Genomic DNA, 19,487 nt, shown 5'->3' with positions numbered 1-19,487 from the left:
GTATTGAGTCCAATTAGGGTCAATTTGACCCGGTCCATAAGGGGTGTACACAGAAATCGAACAAAACACAAGGGTTAAATTTGCTTTGATGTCAGGCGCTCTGGCTCCCGGCAAACATGTGACTATGGTGGCTGGTGTCTTTATTTTCACGTTCCGTGTGATCGAATCACCAATTACCAGGGCACAATCAACAGAATTCTCAGTGGGTGTTTCACTGAGTGGGGCAAATCGATTTGTAATGGGAATCGGAACGGAAGAGTGGTTCTTTGATCCGCGACTAGAGCGGTGACCTCTGACTGTCACCCATCTGCCCGGGCTCTACTTCAGCCGGAACCGAATCATGTAAAGAGTTCATATTTTGTGAATATTTACGCAAATAATAAAGGATCTGAGAGAAGTGTTCTTTTTAAGAAAATTGAAGAAGTTTTAAAAACATTAAAAATCAAATGACATTGTGATTATGGGAGGGGATTTTAATTGTACTTTAGATTTTAATATGGATAGAAATCATGAAGAAACACACCATCAGTCTTCCTCTGTTTTGGCAAATATTATCAAGAAATTTGAGTTAAATGATATATGGAGAACTGAAAACCTCTCTTTAAAACAGTATACTTGGGTGAAGGTTTCAGAAGGAACGGTTCATGCTGCAAGATTAGACAAGTTTTATATTTCAAACAACTCAAGGAATAGAGTCTGTAATGCCAATATTATCCCTAATATCATTTCAGATCATAAAATGATTACAATAGATTGTATATTATAAGATAAAGATAAAAGATAAAGATAAAATATACTTTAATGTCCCCCAGAGGCGAAATTTGTCTTGGGCTACAATCACTGCGACACACACTTACAACAAACCGCATAAAACATACACGAAGTATAGACAATACAAACATGCAACATGCCTCATTACACTGCACCGTGAAAACGGTGCACAACACAATGGGAATAAAAAAAGTGTACAAGTAGGTAGCAGTCATTTGTTACTGTTTAGCATCTTAATGGAAGCTGGCATGAATGAGTTTTTATACCTCTTTAACCTGCATTTCGGCATTCTAAATCGTTTACCTGAGGGTAACAACTTTAGTTCCTTATTGAGAATGTGGGTTGGGTCATCCAGAATCTTATGTGTCTCCCTGTGCACAGATTTTTCGTACAATGACTGTAGGTAGCACTGTTCTTGGTAACCTACAATTCTAAAAGCTGTACTGATCAGGCGCCCCAACTTGGATTTAAACTGAACTGAAAGATTACCATACCAGGTCTGCATGCTATAACGTATCACACTCTCTAAAATCATTTTAAAAAACAGAAACGGGAGTTTGCTATTGACACCATACAATCTTAGCCTTCTTAAAAAGTACATCCTTTGTTGCAACCTGGTGCAAAGATTTTCAACATGAATGTGCCAGGTAAGGGAACAATCAATAAAAACACCCAGATATTTATATGACGTAACCTGGTGTATTGGTGTATTGTGAATAAGTACAGGATTAGGTTCACAGATTGATCTTGGGTCAAATATCATCTCCTCTGTTTTAGTGACGTTAACCATCAAATGGTGAGCATCACACCAGTCCACAAACTGTTTTATTTCTGAATGCTAGGAGACTGTGTCTTGGTCTCGATACAATAAGCTAAGGATAGCAGTATCGTCAGAGAATTTAACAATGTAATTGTGTGGATGTTTACTCACACATTCATTGGTATAAATAGTAAAAAGGACAGGGGAACTCACACAACCCTGTGGTGCCCCTGTGCTGATGGATTTGGGGTCTAAGACTGCCTGGTGTACTTTAACATATTGTGTCCTATTAGTTAAAAATGAGTAATACCATTCAACGATAAAAGAGCTTACACCCATATTTTTAAGTGTCTCAAGTAAAATAACTGGCTGAATCGTGTTGAATGCCGAACTACCCCCTGTACTCCTACCCCGTTTATAGGCAAACTGCCAGGGATCTAACCTTTTATTGACCTCAGTTTTTAGAAGAGACACCATATATTTCTCAAAACATTTCATTACAATGGATGTCAATGCTACTGGTCTAAAATCATTGTTCTCCTTGGGACAAGGTTTCTTTGGGACTGGAATGATAACAGTCTTTTTCCATAGAGCTGGGATGATGTGGGAGTCAAGTGATCGCTGAAAGATAGGGCACCATGCTGGAACAAGCTCAACCGCACATGTTTTCAGTAAGCGAGCAGAGATTCCATCTGGACCCTTAGCCTTCCTAGTACACTGATGCTGGAACAGTGACTGTATCTGCAACCTATGTTCAAATCCGTGCTGATGGAGTTTAGGATACTAATGCATTCATTGCTAAAATCCTGAGTTTGAAATCTGAGGTAAAAGTCATTAAGTTCATTAGCTTTCATCCGGTCATCTGTTGTGGTTATATGTACCTTGCTTGGTGCCATGTTAGTGATGGCTTTCATTGAGTCCCAGAGTTTTTTCGAATTCATGGTTGTGAAGTGGCTCTCAATTACTTCCTTTTGCTGTTTCCTGGCTTTATTAAGCAGTTGGTTCAGTTCCTTTTGTACCACTTTTAGCCCAGTTCTATCTTTATTTCTGAAAGCTGCCTTTTTTCGATTTTTGCAGTCTTTTATATCCTTGGTTATGTAAGGCTTATTGTTTGGATAAACCACAACCTCTTTCTTTGTAAGGACGCTATCTATACAATAATTTATATAGCCTGTGATTGTGTCTGTTGTGACATCAATATCTGTGTCGTGGAACACACTCCAATCTGTACACAAGAAGCATCCTTTTAGTGTTTCTATCCCCTCATCAGACCACACGGTGACTGTTTTCACTTGTGGCTTACTGCGTTTCAGCATGGTTTTGTAGATGGGAATTTAGTGAATCGCGTTGTGGTCTGAATTGGCCAATGGTGCTTTTGGTTTGGCTACATAGGCATTTTTGACGTTGCCATAACATTTGTCAAGAGTCTTATTTCCACGTGTGCTACACTTGCTATATTGTCCTAATCCAGGGAGTGCTATTTCAAGTTTACAGTGGTTGAAGTCGCCCATTACGAACACGGGGCGCCCGGAGCGCGCTGCAGTTCTTGGTGTACACAGTCAGCAATGCGAGCTGCGGCCCTAGCTGCATTCCCGCTTGGGGGAATGTACACAACGCACACGGCCACACTTCCAAACTCCTTTGGGAGGTAAAACGGTCTCATAGTCAAATGCAAAATCTCAACATCCGGACAGCAAAGTGTTTCCCTAACTGTGTACTGTTTGCACCAGTTGTTACTTACATACACAGCCATACCGCCACCTCTTGTTTTTCCGGATTGTTCAGTCCTGTCTGCCCTGACAAGTGAAAATCCATCGATGTCAACCAGGGAGTTTTGGATATCTCGGTGTAACCACGTTTCCGTGATCACTATTAAACTTGAGGTGCGATACTCAGAGCATGTCCTGGTATTAATCCGAAGTTCGTCTATTTTAGCTCGAAGTGATCTTGCGTTGCATAGTATCATTGAAGGTAGAGGAGGCCTGCTGCCTCTCCGTCGTAGACGCTGACGCGCTCCACCGCGCCGAGCCCTTTTCCTCGACCGCGCTGTCCGAGCGCTCACGCAGGCTGGTAAATCCACAGGTGGAAAATTGGACGACCGGAGTGCCAGCAGCACATCTCGGGTGTAAATAGTAAGACGCTGGGCCTGAATGCCCGCTGAATGAGTTTGGCATGGTGCACATAGTCCGACAATGATCAACAAAAGATATATGTAATGGATGAATCTTGACATGTTGGCTTCACACAGCGCAGCAACACATTCACAAACATATAAACCAACGCAAACAACAAACAAAACGAAACGAAGATCGCTGTAGACAGCGTGCCCGGGTCGCAAGCAGAGCAGCGCCACCGGAAGTACTTCGCAGTGTACTTCGCAGTGTATATTGTCAAAACAACAAAAAGTGGGTTCATACTGGCATTTTAACAAGAAGCTGTTACAAGATGCAGTTTTTTGTACAAATTTTAATTTATTTTGGCAGACAAGGCAGATGCATAAACATGACTTTAGAGATGTTATACAGTGGTGGGAAGTTGGAAAAACCCAAATTAAAGGTTTTTTTGCCAACAATATACTTGTTATTCCTCAAAAAGAATGGAAAAATGATTAAAGAACTTGAAAATGAGATTCTTGAAATTGAAAATAAAATGATGGAAAGACATGAGAATCAATTACAAAATGTTATATGTGAAAAAAAACTACAGTTAGAAAACTTATTACTGTCATGAATTGCGTGGAAGCAAAGGCGGTAGTCGGATCTAAATGCAGCAGTAGACTTTAATAATGCAGACTAAACTCAGAACAGACAAGACACTCGTGGTACGTAAATACATTCATTCAATAACTGACAAAGACAGGGCAGAAACACAGGGCTTAAATAATCAGAGACAAACGAGCAGACAGGATAACAAGGGGGCGTGGATAACAAGAAACACCTGGGATAACTAATGACAAGACACTAATGACACTAAACATGACAGGACACAAGACCCACATTATGACAATAACATGAAAAAGTAAAGGGAGCTCTTGTCAGAGCTCGTTTTTCTCATATTAGAGATATTGATGGACCAACATCGTTCTTTTTTAATTTAGAACGAAAAGTGTGTCAAGAGAAACAAATGCTGTGTTTAAGGAATGATAGTGGTGATTTATTTCATGATCCATCTGAAATCAGTAAATTTGTTGTTGATTTTTATTCTAAGCTGTATGACATGGAAATGACGGACTTGGATAGCAAAACTGAACTTTTTGACTTAATCCCAAAACTTACACCAGAGCATAAGGAAGATTTGGATTGTATTTTAAGCTTTCAAGAAGTAACCAAAGCCGTACAAGAATTATCAATAGGAAAATCCCCTGGATTAGATGGTCTTCCCTCTGAATTTTTCAAACAGTTTTGGGGAATTATTGGGAAAGATTACTATGAAATGATTTTATTTTCAATACAAACTGGAGTTTTACCTACTAGTTGCAGAAGAGCAATTCTGTCTCTGTTACCAAAAAAAGGTGATCTCACTTTGCTTAAAAATTGGAGCCCTGTAGCGTTATTGACAACCGATTATAAGATTTTCTCAAAGTGTATCTCTAGTAGATTGAATGAATATATGGGCGTATTAATTCATACAGACCAGTCATATTGCATAAAAAACAGGTGCATTAGAGATAATTTATTTCTTATAAGAGACATTATTGATTATTCAATGTCCAACAATACTGATTTAGGAATATTATCCCTAGATCAAGAAAAGGCTTTCGACAGAGTGGATCATTCTTATCTATTTGATGTTTTAAGTGAATATGGTTTTGGGAATGTTTTTATTTCATGGATTAGATTACTTTATGAAAAAGCCGAATGCATGGTGAAAGTGCCTGGAGGGTTAAGCATGCCTATTAAAGTCCGAAGGGGAATAAGGCAGGGTTGCCCTCTTTCGGGCCAGCTCTACAGTTTAGTGATCGAACCACTATTGTGTAAATTAAGAACTTCTTTAAAAGGTTTACATATTGAAGGAACGTTTAATAAACCAATGAAACTTTCTGCTTATGCTGATGACCTCACTGTGATAATCAAGGATAAAGAAGATATACAAAGTATATTAAGTTGTATTCAGTGTTATGAAAAGGCTTCTTCATCCAAAATAAACTGGGGGAAAAGCGAAGCTCTATGGTGCGGAACCACAGGCTCTATACCAGCATTGCCTGGAAATGTTGAATGGAGTAGAGATGGTTTTAAATTTTTAGGGGTTTTTTTTAGGTTCAGAATTGTTTAAGACTAAAAATTGGGATGGAATAATAGAAAATACCTGTGTACGTTTGTCCAAATGGAAATGGCTACTTCCTCGACTATCGTACAGGGGAAGAGTCTTGATCGTGAATAATCTTATTGCGTCTTCATTGTGGCATAAAATGGCCGTTTTGGACCCTCCCTGTAATCTCATCAAAGACATCCAAAGACAACTGGTTAACTTTTTTTGGTCAGGGCAGCACTGGCTGAGGGGAGCTGTCCTGTATCTACCGACCTGTGAAGGAGGACAAGGACTCATTGACATTGAATGCAGAGTTGCTGCTTTTAGACTACAGGCTGCTCAAAGACTGCTGTATAACAGGCACATCAGCTGGACAGATGTGGCCCGTGGATTGTTGAGAAAAGGAGGACAGCTGGGACTTGATCGGCACCTCTTTCTAATGGATCTTGATGGAGTGGAGTTGACTGGTTTAACGCCGTTTTATAAGACGATGCTTAGAGTTTGGAAAGTTTTTTCAAACTCTCGAAAACAAGGGTCTGTCTTTGGTTTTTGGGGTAAAGAAGAACCCATCATTTATAACCCTGTGCTGTCTGTGAAAAGTTTAAACTCTGTTTCAATGAGAAATGCTCTTGTAAGAGCAGGTCTCACCAAGCTGTCATGTTTTCTGGAAAAGGACGGGTGGATAGCACCAGAAAGTATTGTGACAAAGATTGGTGTGAAATCCTTTTCGTGCGTTTTTCTGAGAGACTTTTAACTGAAATGGGTATTACAAAGTGTTGCACTTTCTTTCCTTTTGATGTAAAGTTAGAAAAAGTCCACTTACTGCACATATTTCAGCCACCACTTCCTTGGGAACAGGTAAAAGTGTTGGTGTATTATGTAAAACTGCACAAAAGAGGGGAACACAATGGCATTACAATGAACTACACTAGAAAAAAAAAATGTGATCAATAACATATTGCAAAATATTTTTACATTAAGTTAGGCAGTTTTCACCTTCACAAGTCAAAGCAATTCATCACTACTCAATCTAATGCAGCAACAAATTATTTACAGTGTAGCAAGATAGTCATTTCAACTGATAAATATTAAGTATGCCTATAATCCAAATGGCTGGTAATTTAAAACTCATTTACCAGTAATGAAGATGTTGCTGTTACTAGTCCCTGGCTTTTGGTCTAAGGAAGAGCTGCCCCCAGGATTGCGCTCCGAACGCGAATAGAGCGTCAAATACGCGTCTATCGCGTCTAGTTAGACGCTTGAACATTCGCTCGAGTTCAAATTTTTCAACTTGCATGGAAGACATTCGCGGCAAACGCGTCGCCCAATTCGCGTCATTCGCAACGCCCGGCGCGAATGATGCGTCTATTCGCGTCTTTGCATTGACTTTGTATGTAATCTACTCGCGTAAATTCGCGTTCGGTGTGAACACACCATTAGGGTTAGGGTCCCCCAAAATACATACATTGCATTGGTTAGAGGTTTCAGAATAGTTGAAAAACAAAAATAGTTTCAAATATACAAAAACAGGGCAAATATTCCAAAGAAAAATGAAGATAGAGTGTAAATAAATACCTTTTGATTAACTTTTCCAAATAAAAATCCATCTGCTTTCAATCAGTCTCATCCAGAAACCTCTTTCAACTACTGAAAAATGCAGTCAAACTGTGAACATCTATACCCATGGGCACAACCATTAGACTAATACTCAAGTAGGTAACCCCAAATAAACTTCACCAAACAAATGAACCGCAAATTTCTTAGATTTTTGTATTTCCCCTAATCAATATAAATTATTTTATATATATTATTTTTAATATAATATATATTTAACAATCATGTAAACTGTACATATTTAACCTTTGAACAACTGTTCAATTTTAAAACAACAAATGATCCCCTTCATCCTCCACTTGGTTTCCCCCACCCTACCCATGATGCCCAACTGCACAGAAACATTTAATTTCAGAAGTTGTTCTGGGTTTTTAACTGGGTCCAGCAGGTCCTAATCACTAGAATATTACTATATAGCGTAGTTATGGGAGAAACAAAGCTTTTCTAAACTCTGAATCAATTGAACCAAATGCTTCACAAAATAATTCACTGTTGCAAAGTTCTCAGAATGGCCACAAGATGGCCTGCTGGTCAAAATGATTTATGCAATGAAAACGAATAACAAATTATTAAATACCATTAAATATGAAATATTTGTGTTCTTTAATTAATGAGACATGCTTGTTTTGTGTGTTATTAGGCACGGGTTAGAAAACTAGGTCAATCAGATGAGTGAAATATCATTCTCATTTTTTTATATTAAACATTTATAAGTATTAAAATTCATTAAAAATGAACTTAAATTACAAAACTGAAAAGATCAGGTAAACCCATTAGATTGCCTTTCATGAGTTGCAATGTCAAGCAGCATAACGAGCAGTTTTGTACAGCTAAAAATAAAAGGATGACTCCGGAAGACTTGCACATTCTAATTACAAATGACCCTTGTTGTGTTCATGTGTTGTGTAATGATACAATGTGTGAGAACGGAAGTGAAAGCGAAAACAAGATGGATGAAGTTCATTGTGTCTGTCTAGTGTCTAGTACGTCTGACACATACCACAGCCGTGCCTGCTCTTGAGTTTAAAATAAGGACTAAAGTACTAAATGAGAGGGTTTAATGAGACTCGGACATATCCAGTTTAATAACTTTAGTCCCTTCTCCGTGAGGTCTTCAGGTTGCATGTGGCACAGTGTTGAAGACACTGAAGCAAATCACAGCAGCAAAATGACATATTCAGACTTCAGAGCCTTGTGAGAATCATGTGATGCAGGACATCAGATGACAATGATTTCTCTCTGATGAAAATCTCATTTTTAATGTTGTTTATATGTTTATGTGGTGTTTTAAATATGCTTTAAGACAAACCATGTGCAAATTCATCAGTGAACGCCATTGCTGATATTTTTTCTCCTTAAAACTGCAGTTTAACAAAAACGCGATTTGAAATTGCCCCTGTTCTTCTGGACGTCACAAGCATGTTGTAACCAATCCCGTCGCGAGGGGGGCGGGGCTTTAGCATATCATTAACTATTCTCATTCTCTGAAGCAGGGGAGTCTCAAGAAAAGCAGGTTATTATCCCAGTATATGTTTCTGTTGATATGAAAAATCGGGTACATTTAGCAATATAGCGGGTGAATTATGAATATGATGTATATTACGATGTTATGATGAACTATATGCCTTTCTCCACTGACGTTCTGAGTTGTTCAAAGTGTTTCTAAAAATACTGATTTTTAGAAGGCAGCTGTCTGCAACACATTATTAGCATTTTGATAGTAATCAAGCAAAAAGCTAATCATATTAATTACCATTATGTGTCCAACGTTGTAAAGAGCGATAGATAAAACGCATTACCATTCTGATACATCGACTTTGTAGACGACCCTGTATAATTCACTCTTCCACTTCTTCTTCTGAGTTTCAGGTTCAGTTTCTGGTTCAAACATATATGGCTGAATTAAAGCAGTATTTCCACTTCCCATCGAGCAGCGTTTACGACAGTAAAGTTGAGCGAGTGGATCAGGTATTCTGAGCTGATGTGAGTGAGTGGAGGCGGGGCTTATTTGCATATTCATGAATCCGCGTATAAATGAAGCAAGGGTGTAGAGTTACATTCAAGCTATTTTAAGGCATGAGAAAATAATTTTCAATGGAATTTTTTTGTCAGTCATTTTGGTGATCGAAGATGAGTTTTAAGGGATAAAACTATTGACTGCAGGGGGACTTTAAGTAAGCATTGAGTAGTTAACTTCAGATCAAAGCAATTAATCAGGAAAAAAAATTCTCTTTACACAAACTTTGTTGGAGTAGCAATAAGGGAATGAATAATGTGTGTGTTGGTTCAGTACAAAAACATTTAAAAACTCTCATAGTTCATCACATTGAGTAATTTAGAAACTTTGATAAGAAACTTATGACACTGACCCTGCAAAACTCTTCAGGAGCTCAAAGATAGTACAATACACTGATGGAACAAACAAACTGCAGATTAAATACTTTGCAGGGAGAGGTTGGGTTTTTCCTGCATGTGCTTTAAAAAATATTCTAAACTGCGAGTTACAATAACTGATAACTTTGGGCATGAAGTAGCCACTAACACACCAACCAGTGGCATGGCATTTGCCACACACACAAAGGAATGTGAAATGTTTGCAGCTAAATCTATTCTGAGCAAAAAGACAGACAGAGAAAAGGAGGCAGCTAAAAAAATTCCTTGAGATGTCTGAACAAAAAAACATTTGTGGTTTTCAAGTCTGATCCCTGTCATTTCTTTTTTGCTGCTTTAGGGCTTTTCATTCCTTTGGTTAAAACTTTATGAAGGGGATGTTTTAACCTGAGGGAAACTCTTATAAAACCAGGTGAATCAATAGTATTGTTTATATACTCAGTCAAGCTCAGGTACTTGTGGCTATTTTCTCTCTCGGGGGAGAGACGCTCATTCTCAGACGCGGGCCGGTCCTGCGGTTTGACGTCACTCACTGCACAACTGAGGACCAATGTGGGAATGAGTGAAACTCGACTGTAGCTCTTACAGCTGTTCTATGTGAATCCTTACAACATGGTTGGATCTGTTCCCTTCTATTGTGCTTTATAACACAGAGCATATTGGTTATTAATTATCTGACAAATACTGTCTTTCATGAATTATTCCCCTTAGTTGTAAATGAGTCAGTTATGGCTATGGTCTCACAAGGATGCAAGTACTCCGAGTCTGTGACAGAATAACAGTTGCCTTTTCTTCACTTTTTTGTTCAAATTCCCATCAACCATTAACCAAGGTCTCCCTCTTCATTTCTGAGGTTCACCTCTCTAGGTTCTTTTAGTAATCTTGATTTTACTTCTATCTTGACATTGTGTACAAAGAATAGAGTGACTTTTCTATCAAATTGCATGCTATCTTCCTCATTTGTAATTCGTTTAGGATAAAATAATTTGCTGAATGATTAAATGTAAAAGTATCAATGGTAATTAAAAACAGGAGCAGATCAAATTTTAATTATTACAATCGGATTAATCATAAAAATGTAATGTTACACTTAAAGGGCAGCATTTGGAAAAACTGATTTGCCTGAACGACACAATATCGTAAAAACTGGTAACATGCAAAAGTTAGCTATTTCAACCTTATTTAACCAACAAACATTAGTTTTGTTGGTATAAGTAGATTCAGTAATGTGGAATAATATATAAGAGTTTTTTCAGTGCACTGACACAATGTTGTCAAAGGGGTTTATATTGCAGCTCTCTTCTTATCTGATGTGGTGGTCTGGATGCTTAATGGCCTCGTTTACTAGCAAGGAAAAAAGGTTCCTCTGAGACTGTGGAGAGCGGTTGTGCTATTCTATATTTGCTCTGACCATATACACATGCTCCACCCTTTGCACACAGCCCACATGAACCACGCCGGGCCCTTAGACCTCATGAAGCTTAAAATGTCATTATAAATTCCTTGATGCAAGATGCACATATATTTTGTCACATAAGCTATAGATCAAAAGCAAAAGAGATTGTGTATGTTGTACCTAAGCTTGCATCTCCACACAAGGAGCTTAAATGTTCAACTTGATGTGAGTGAATGGAGGCATGGGGCCATTCCTCTGAAATCTGCGTGTGGGTGGCAGGGTGAGGTCAGTTTGAGAAGATCGTCTGTACCACATATAGGAGGGGTTCTGCGTAAATGAGCATGTTAGAGTTTCACTGGCGCTCTAAATAGCAGACGCACAGTAATAAACAGCTGATTAGCTTCTACAGAAGCAGGTTCTTCCTCCTCGAAGGCCGGTGCTAAGTGCTAGCAGATGACGGGACGGGACAGGAGTTTGGCAGACCTAGAGCACAGATACAATGAAAAAGAGAGTTTGGCAGTGCCATACTACTAAGTGTTTCAGGGCCATCCCTGAGGTTTATGTGTATTCCTGGACTCTAGACACTAATTAGTACTTACAGATTTAGATGCAACTTAAAAACTCTGTGGAGAAAACAGTTCTGGCATTATTGGGTTCAAGTATTCTTTTGCAACAGCACTGAAAGAGATCTTAGTTCACACGTCCCTTATGTTAGGACTTTCAGCTACCACTCAAAGTATAGTAACCAATGTTTATTATTTGTTTGATAAAATCTTCACGACAGAAAACACATCAAGAATTTAGGATAAGGTAAGATTATTATATAAGAATTTTATTAATCTCTTAAGGGAAATTGTAAAGTTGTATTACAAGAGACTCTATGTTCTTAATAACAAACTGGCCTGACAGAGTATAAATATAATTAGGAAATTATTCATTTAAATCCTTGTGTCTTTGATATCTCAGCAGTGGATAGAAGGAAAGAATATCTGAAGACACAAAACCAGCCCAGAAACATCTGTTGGCTCATTTCCCTCAGAACAAACACACATACAGTATATACAGTTGAAAAGACTTGCTATATGTCTCAAGGCAATCCCTCACTTCAACTCAATTATCATTTCTAACTATGCATTTTTAACAAACAAAAAATAACATGGGTACATCACTTTTGACTTAGCAATCAGTCAAAAAAATAAATAATATTTCATTGTTCAGTACTGCTTAAGGAAGTTATGTAATACATTTTTCGCATAATGTTTCAATAATGTCACAAACATCCCCAACAGGGCTTGACATTAACTTTTTTGCTCACCAGCCACTGTGGCTAGTGGTTTTCCAAAGTTACTGGCCACTAGGCATTTTCACCGGCCACCATTTTGACATCGATACTATGGGGGAAACTGGCATACATATATTTTTTAATATGAACTCATAATTTGGCAAAAGGTATATAAGCTCTTTCCCTGCCAACATTTTGTAAAAAAAGTTGCCAGCCAGCGCCAGCATTTTTGACCATTTTCACACAAGTTTCATTGCCCCAAGAATATTTAAAAAAAATAAATGTTTTATTCTAGCTTCATGCATTCCTTTTTTATCAACACTTGAATGTGGGTAAGTTTAATAAAAAAAAGCAACATTTTGAGCAAAAAGCTGTAAAAATCAAATTTTAGTCAAAGAATCCATCCAGATCAGATTCAGAGCGATGATGAAACACAGATGGAGTAGATCAAGTCCATCAACACCTCAAAGCTTCACAGTCCTGTATCTCGTCCGGGGTCGACATTTCATTCAGTAACATTAGGAAGTTTTGATTTATATGCTGTTTAATGTTGATGGTCGCGTTATTTCACAAATGCATTTGCTTACATATGCTATCGCTTGTTTCTGCTTCTTCTTCGCCTGTGTTTTGATCCGAAGATTCAGTACTCTTTCAAAAGTTGTGTAATAGCACCCCCTATCGTGTAACAGAGAAAACACAGAATGCCGGAAATTTCGGTCAATTGCAGTGGACTTTATGGCAGGTACTTTAAGACCTGACGCACGGATCCTTACTTGGGTCTGAGCACAAAATCTGCGGGAATGATTCAAAGTATGCGCAATATGCACAATCCCACGCCAAAATTCAAGCCCTGTGACACCAACAATATTCATCCGGAGCAAATGAAACGAGTGAGTGAGGAGAGGCGGGTTTGTGTGTAACTCGCTGTCGGAGAGACGAGAGAGCAAGAAAGCGCAGCTGGTATCGTGTGTCTATTCTGGCGAAAATTTGTATTGGAAGAGTTTCAGATATTTCAGTATCGATATGTATTGAGAATTCTATATTTTTGACAAAAATCTATTTATTATATATCATTTTCAACCCGCCAAAGTGTCTAGTATGAGTAACTGCGTTACTCGCCACTGCTGAAATCCAGCCGCATTTGGTGGGTGTTAATGTCAAGCCCTGATCCTCAAATCTCTCAGCAGTCCTCTTCATGAAGTCTGCGTAGTATCATAAGAATGTTCTCTCTTCAATCAGGCTTACTGATTTATCGATCAACATGTCTTTGTTTTCCGCAAACTTGTAGCCAAACAGAGTCATGGTGGGGCCGCACACTTTCTGCACCAGCTGAACCAGTTTGAAGGGAATGTTGAACCTCCATTTCTCCACCTGTTCAGAGGAGTTTTTCTGGGTGGAATAAACTCCACTGACCTCCTTAGATGCCTGAGTATTGTGTAGGATCCACTCTTCCACCGTTGCGGTGAAGGGAATGCCTATAAAGCTGTACATCTCTGTAGCTTTGTGCATTGGGAATCGTGCAATGTCCTCGTAGCGCACTAGCATGTAGCGTCCGCGAAGCCATGGTGGCTGTTTGAGTCCAATCTCAGCAGACATACGGATGTTGTCGCAGTTTCCTTTGAGTTTTCTCACTTCGTCCTCGTCCACTGGAAGGTCTTCGTCCACGGCCCACCTCTTCCAGATCTTGTACTTGCTGGAGAAGGCAACCATTCGAGAGGCGAGAACGGCGCGAGGGTCCCTGACCAGCTGGATGAACTTCATGTCGAGTCTGGGATCCTCGGCTAGCGGACGTAGCGTCTCTAGCTGTCGCACGCGGACGGATTTAATGGCGTGATGCTCCTTCTGCTTGCAGGACTGAGTGGCCAGCGTAAGGTTTAGCGGCCCGCAGCGCCGCACGCGACAGTGGTAGCGCTCGAACGTTTTCCTCACGAATGGCGTGCAGACCGGATCCTCACACAGCGACTGGCTGGACTCGCGGCGGAAGAGCGAAGCCGTCACATGATCCTGCGGCGCCGGCTCGATGAAGCTCTCCAGCAGCGAGAACTCACAGAGGAACAGCTGATGCAGAACGTCCCGATACGCCGGCCCAGCGACTGAGGCGTTCGTCCCGCCAGACTCGACCGATAGCATGCGCTCCACATGCCACAGCGGCTCGAACAGGTAAAACATGTTTGATCCCTGCTGGTTGAAGAACTCCCCAACGAAAGAGGAGCCTGTGCGAGTGGTGGCCAGCAGAAGAATGTGTTTCTGTCCTCCTGATGCAGACGCTGGAGACAAGCTCTGCTGGATGGACCAGGTCGAGTTCTCCAGAAGACGATCCTCGTGTTGGTCAACCGAGGCGTTCTCCAGAAGACGATCCTCGTGTTGGTCTGCCGAGGCGTTGTGTGGAGCGGACAGAGACAGGCCGAGCAGAACCGGGGTTAGCTGTGTGCTCAGTTTATCAGACACCCTGAAAGAGACAGAAGAAACCGTGATAGTTGCTATTAGAGCTAAAGGGTCAGTTCACCCAAAAATGATCATTCTGTCATCATTTACTCTCCCTCATGTCCTTCCAAGCATATATGACTTTTTTTGTCCATATGATAACCAGATTGTTTGGTTCCCAACAGCCTCAAAATGAAATGAATGAAAAAGAATGAAAGTCAAACGGGTTTGGAACCGCATGATGAGACAGAATGATCATTTTTGGGTGAAATATCTCTTTAATGTTTCATCTCTTCTCAAAGAAACAATTTCTCCAACAATAGAAATTGAAAAATGAATAACACCAGACCCCTTTTGATTTTAAAGTGCTCTTTCACTGTTATTCACACATACAGAAGAATAAATAGAGGATATTGCGAGAAGCACCTACTTTGAAATAATGTTGTTTTCCTTTTCTATGATGACCAGAGTCACAATAAAGATGACAGAAATGGTATATTTAATGCGCATTCTTGTGTGTGATTGTGTTCAGCAGGTGTATCACTCTCAAATCATTCCATCTTCTTCTCTGAACTGACTCTGAAATAAAACACACAACACATGTGTCATAATTGAAGGACTTTAAGGTTGGAGTTATTTTCTTTTCCTATTGTTTCTGTGTTCTCTTGTTCCCTTGTTTGTTACCATTGCAACCCTGATTAGTTCTTAATGGCTGTTTTTCAGTATGCGTTCTTCAGCGATCTTGGGTCCTTGTGTTCTGGTACTACATTATCAAAGTTCAATTCCAATACTGAAGAACGGAAATACAGAGGACGCATGAAAGAACCCGGATGAGTTCCTGATATCAAGGATGCATCGAAAGCAGACTTGAGAGAATCGAACCGTTTAAAATCCCAGTAGACGCTCCGGGCTGTCCACGTACGGAAGCCTGTAAGCTTTAAGTATTTACTGTTTTGCTTAATTTTAATAGGCTAAAGTGATGACCTGAAAGACTGCAGTATTTTTTGGGCATATTAAAAAGAATCTTAACATTGACAAAGCATATGTCATGCGTAGTCTACTTATTTCATCAATACACGCCATAAAATAATATGAAATAAATGTTTAATAGGTTGTGACATTTGTTTGTGATGTTATGTTGTATTTATTGTGCTTTGGTTGTTAATACTCTATGTGAGATGATCAGTTGAGCAGCAAGATCACAGCACATCTCGATTCTCACACAGATGCGTTCTGTGTCCTCGAGTGACTCCGAGTTCGTTCTTTAGAGGTCGCCTGGCAAGACCAGTCTCAACGAGAACGCAAGTGCTCTCTTGGAATTGAGAAGCAGCCAATTGTTCCCTCAAGTGTGTCTTGTTTTCTTTGTCTTCATGTTAGTTTACCTGATTTATGCATAACCCTGTGTTTTAGTCAGTCGTTGCCTTTGCTGTTTGCATTCTTGGTCCTGGTCAGATTATGTTCTCACTCCCTGGTTGGATTGTCTTTATGTTTTTCTTTAATGAACTTCTGCTGCTTTTAGACCCTCACCTCACCCTTGCCACTGCTGTAACAACATTAGTTATGACAAACACAGTAATACCACGCTGATCTTGAGTTATTAAACTTCCCACTTCATACCCACAAAGGCATAATCTGAATCAAACGTATATGAGATTTATTATTTGATTGATCAATACCTGCTGAGAGACAGTATTGTAGCAGTTGTGGATAGTCCATGTCTGGTAGCTTGTGTTTTCTCTTACACATGTTGTCAGTAGTTACAGCGGGTAATTCATTTAAGGTCATTATGTCTCTCCAGACATGGACAGAATATGTAGTTGCTAAGGTGTTTTTTGAGATGTATTCACAGCAGTAGAGAAGACTTACACAACAAATGTTGCTCTGGAAGCAAAAGACAAAAAAGTAGTAATAATAATAGTGACTCTTGTTTTATATATTGTCCTCTTGTCTCTTTGTTTGTCCTCTCTGGTCATCTTGGCCTGTTGCTCTCTGACTCTCTTGGTCCTTCTTGAGAAGTCTTAACGTGAAGATGATGCTGAACTAGAAGTCCCCCAAGGACCCCAAGCTTGTGACAGGCTGCAGCCTTGTCTTTCCATTCACCAAAGATCCTCTGAGTCCCACTGGTTCTCTCTCATCAAGACCACATCAGCAAAGATCAACTGGAGCCTCAACAAATTGCATCAGGACAGTTTAATGCAAATGGACGAGACATGCAAGTATCAAACTTGGTCTCATTATTTGATACATTAAGTATCCTTACCCTTTTCAAGAAGGGGGTGTTAGAACTAAACTGATGGTTTGCTCAGGCTGTTGATCTGCTGAACATCAAACAATGCTGTAACTTCTTGCTTTCCTGTAAAAAAGTTACAGCATTGGACAATGCCTGGTGTGGTTCTAATGCACAACAAAGCAAATACCGTAAAACTTCAAATAGTAGCCTGGGCTTTTATTTACCCAAATCGTCGAACTGCACCGGCTTGTATTTGAGACAGGCGTCTATATGAGACAGGCCTTTATTAATTTAGTGTTGAGATGTTGTTCATTGAGTGTATAGGCCTGTCTCTAATCTCTAAAAATCTCCAAATGCTCCACGTGAAACTGCGGTCTTCCGACCTTTTACTATCGCGTCAATTGATTTTGATTAATATCGAGGGAGGGAGAGAGAGCAAGACAGCGCTCGTGTTGTTTGAAGACGTGAGAGTGCGCGCGCGCGGCCGGGGCGCTCTCTCTCTCTCTCTCTGCTCGTAACGCGCCTGTCAGGATTCAGGCTCGGAGACAGAGGTAAGTGATAAACATAAATGTATCTTTATTTAACTCAAAGGTAAGTATGCAGGGTTTCGGGAGTTCAACGGTGATCTCGAAGAGGATATATGTGGCAGGAATGCATCCAGGTGAGTGAATCCTCTTCTTAAGGAATAACGTGGCGGGTAACACAGATCAATAACTTGAGTTCTTCTCTCTTTTCAGATCGTTCGTGGATAGGCGTGATTCAGGAAGGATTCCAGGTGAGTAGATCCTTTGAAGTGCACTTGACAATGAGCTCACCAGTTCAGTGATACTTTCACTTTCTCTTGCAGCTCATCCAGTGGGAAACGGGACTCGTGGCGGATTCCAGGAAACGGAGAACATGAGTCATGGAGCGGATCCTGGGAACATCAGAACAAGGACAACAAGGTTAGTTTCTTTCAGGTAAGTATACTTTACGTCCGTTGCTGAAGGATGGCTCAGAGTGAGACAAGTGGTGACTGGTAAGGGTCGTTCCTGTTGGAGGCTTGACAATGACTGGGAGTGAATTGGGTGCTTTTGTGCTGGCTGGGAAGTGAGTGCTGAGTGGAAACAGGTGCAGGTGATCAGTAATCTGGGGACAGTGATCTTTGCGTGGTGACATGTGAGGGATCTGATTGGCTCCTGACAGTACCCCCCCCCCTCCAGAGTCCGCGCCAGCGGACCTTGGACCTCGACGTCGTGGGGGTCTGCCTCTGGGTCGTGGTGCAGGTTTCTCGGGATGCTGAGCATGGAATTCTAGGAGCAGACTGGGATCAAGAACATCATTACGAGGTACCCAACTTCTCTCTTCTGGCCCATATCCCTCCCAATCAATGAGGTATTCTAACTGACCTCCCCGACGTCGAGAGTCCAAGATCTCCTTGATGAGGTAGATGGGCTCGGGTTCAACGGGTGGTATCGGGGGGTTTTCTTCGGGTTCGACCTCGTTGACTGACTGGGGAATCTGTGGATGATGGGGTTTCAGAAGTGAGACGTGAAACGTGGGATGGATACGGTATTCTGGGGGCAACCGGAGCTGGTAAGTGACTGGGTTGACTTGCTTGACAATTGGAAAGGGTCCGATGTACTTGGGATTTAATTTCTTACATGACTGGCGCAGTTTGATATCTCGAGTGGAAAGCCAGACTAGTTGCTCAGGTTGGTATTCTGGCGTGGATCTTCGGCGGGTGTCAGCGAACTGCTGTTGTCTATTCACAGCTTGTCGGATGTGCTGATGAGTTTGGTTCCAGACCTGTTCGCTCTCCTCAAACCATTTGTTAACCGCGGGCACTTCTGAAGGTTCACCGGACCATGGGAATAACGGAGGTTGGTAACCAAGGATACATTGGAATGGAGTCAATTGAGTGGATGCTTGTCGGAGGGAATTCTGTGCATATTCTGCCCAGATGAGGTACCTACTCCAGATGTTCTGGTTGGAGTGGCAGAATGTGCGCAAGAACCGACCTAGATCCTGGATCTTTCTCTCGGTTTGTCCATTGGTTTGTGGATGATACCCGGAAGACAGACTCACTGTCACATTCATGAGAGTGAAAAATTATCGCCAGACTCGGGAAATGAACTGTGGCCCTCGATCGGAGACAATGTCCTCTGGCAGACCGAAATTTCGAAAGACATGTTCCATGAGAAGCTCAGCAGTATCAAAGGCGGTTGGAAGTCCCTTTAATGGAATGAACTTGCATGCTTTCGTGAAACGATCGATGGCTACTAGGATGCAAGTATTTCCGTCAGAAATCGGAAGGTCAGTAACAAAGTCCACTCCGATGTGGGACCAAGGTCTATTTGGAATAGGCAAGGGGACCAGTTTCCCCACTGGC

At 40.7% G+C, this 19,487-nt stretch overlaps 1 protein-coding gene across 1 annotated transcript in view; it reads right to left on the bottom strand.

Moving 5' to 3' along the window:
* Positions 1 to 12,388: 12,388 nt before the first annotated feature.
* Positions 12,389 to 19,487, bottom strand: part of chst3b (carbohydrate (chondroitin 6) sulfotransferase 3b) — a 38,307-nt gene continuing 31,208 nt past the window's right edge. The window contains exons 2-3 of the mRNA XM_056241672.1: positions 15,317 to 15,465; positions 12,389 to 14,911 (exon numbers count right to left, since the gene is read on the bottom strand). Of these exons, the coding sequence (XP_056097647.1) occupies positions 13,675 to 14,911; positions 15,317 to 15,396 (1,317 nt within the window). The 5' untranslated portion in view covers positions 15,397 to 15,465 and the 3' untranslated portion in view covers positions 12,389 to 13,674. The remainder of the gene's footprint in view (positions 14,912 to 15,316; positions 15,466 to 19,487) is intronic.

Source organism: Rhinichthys klamathensis, unplaced genomic scaffold, assembly GCF_029890125.1.
Source record: "Rhinichthys klamathensis goyatoka isolate OS25496 unplaced genomic scaffold, OSU_Roscu_1.1 h1tg000661l_1, whole genome shotgun sequence".
Classification (NCBI taxonomy): domain Eukaryota; kingdom Metazoa; phylum Chordata; class Actinopteri; order Cypriniformes; family Leuciscidae; genus Rhinichthys; species Rhinichthys klamathensis.
This window is presented reverse-complemented; position numbering and strand designations above follow the sequence as displayed.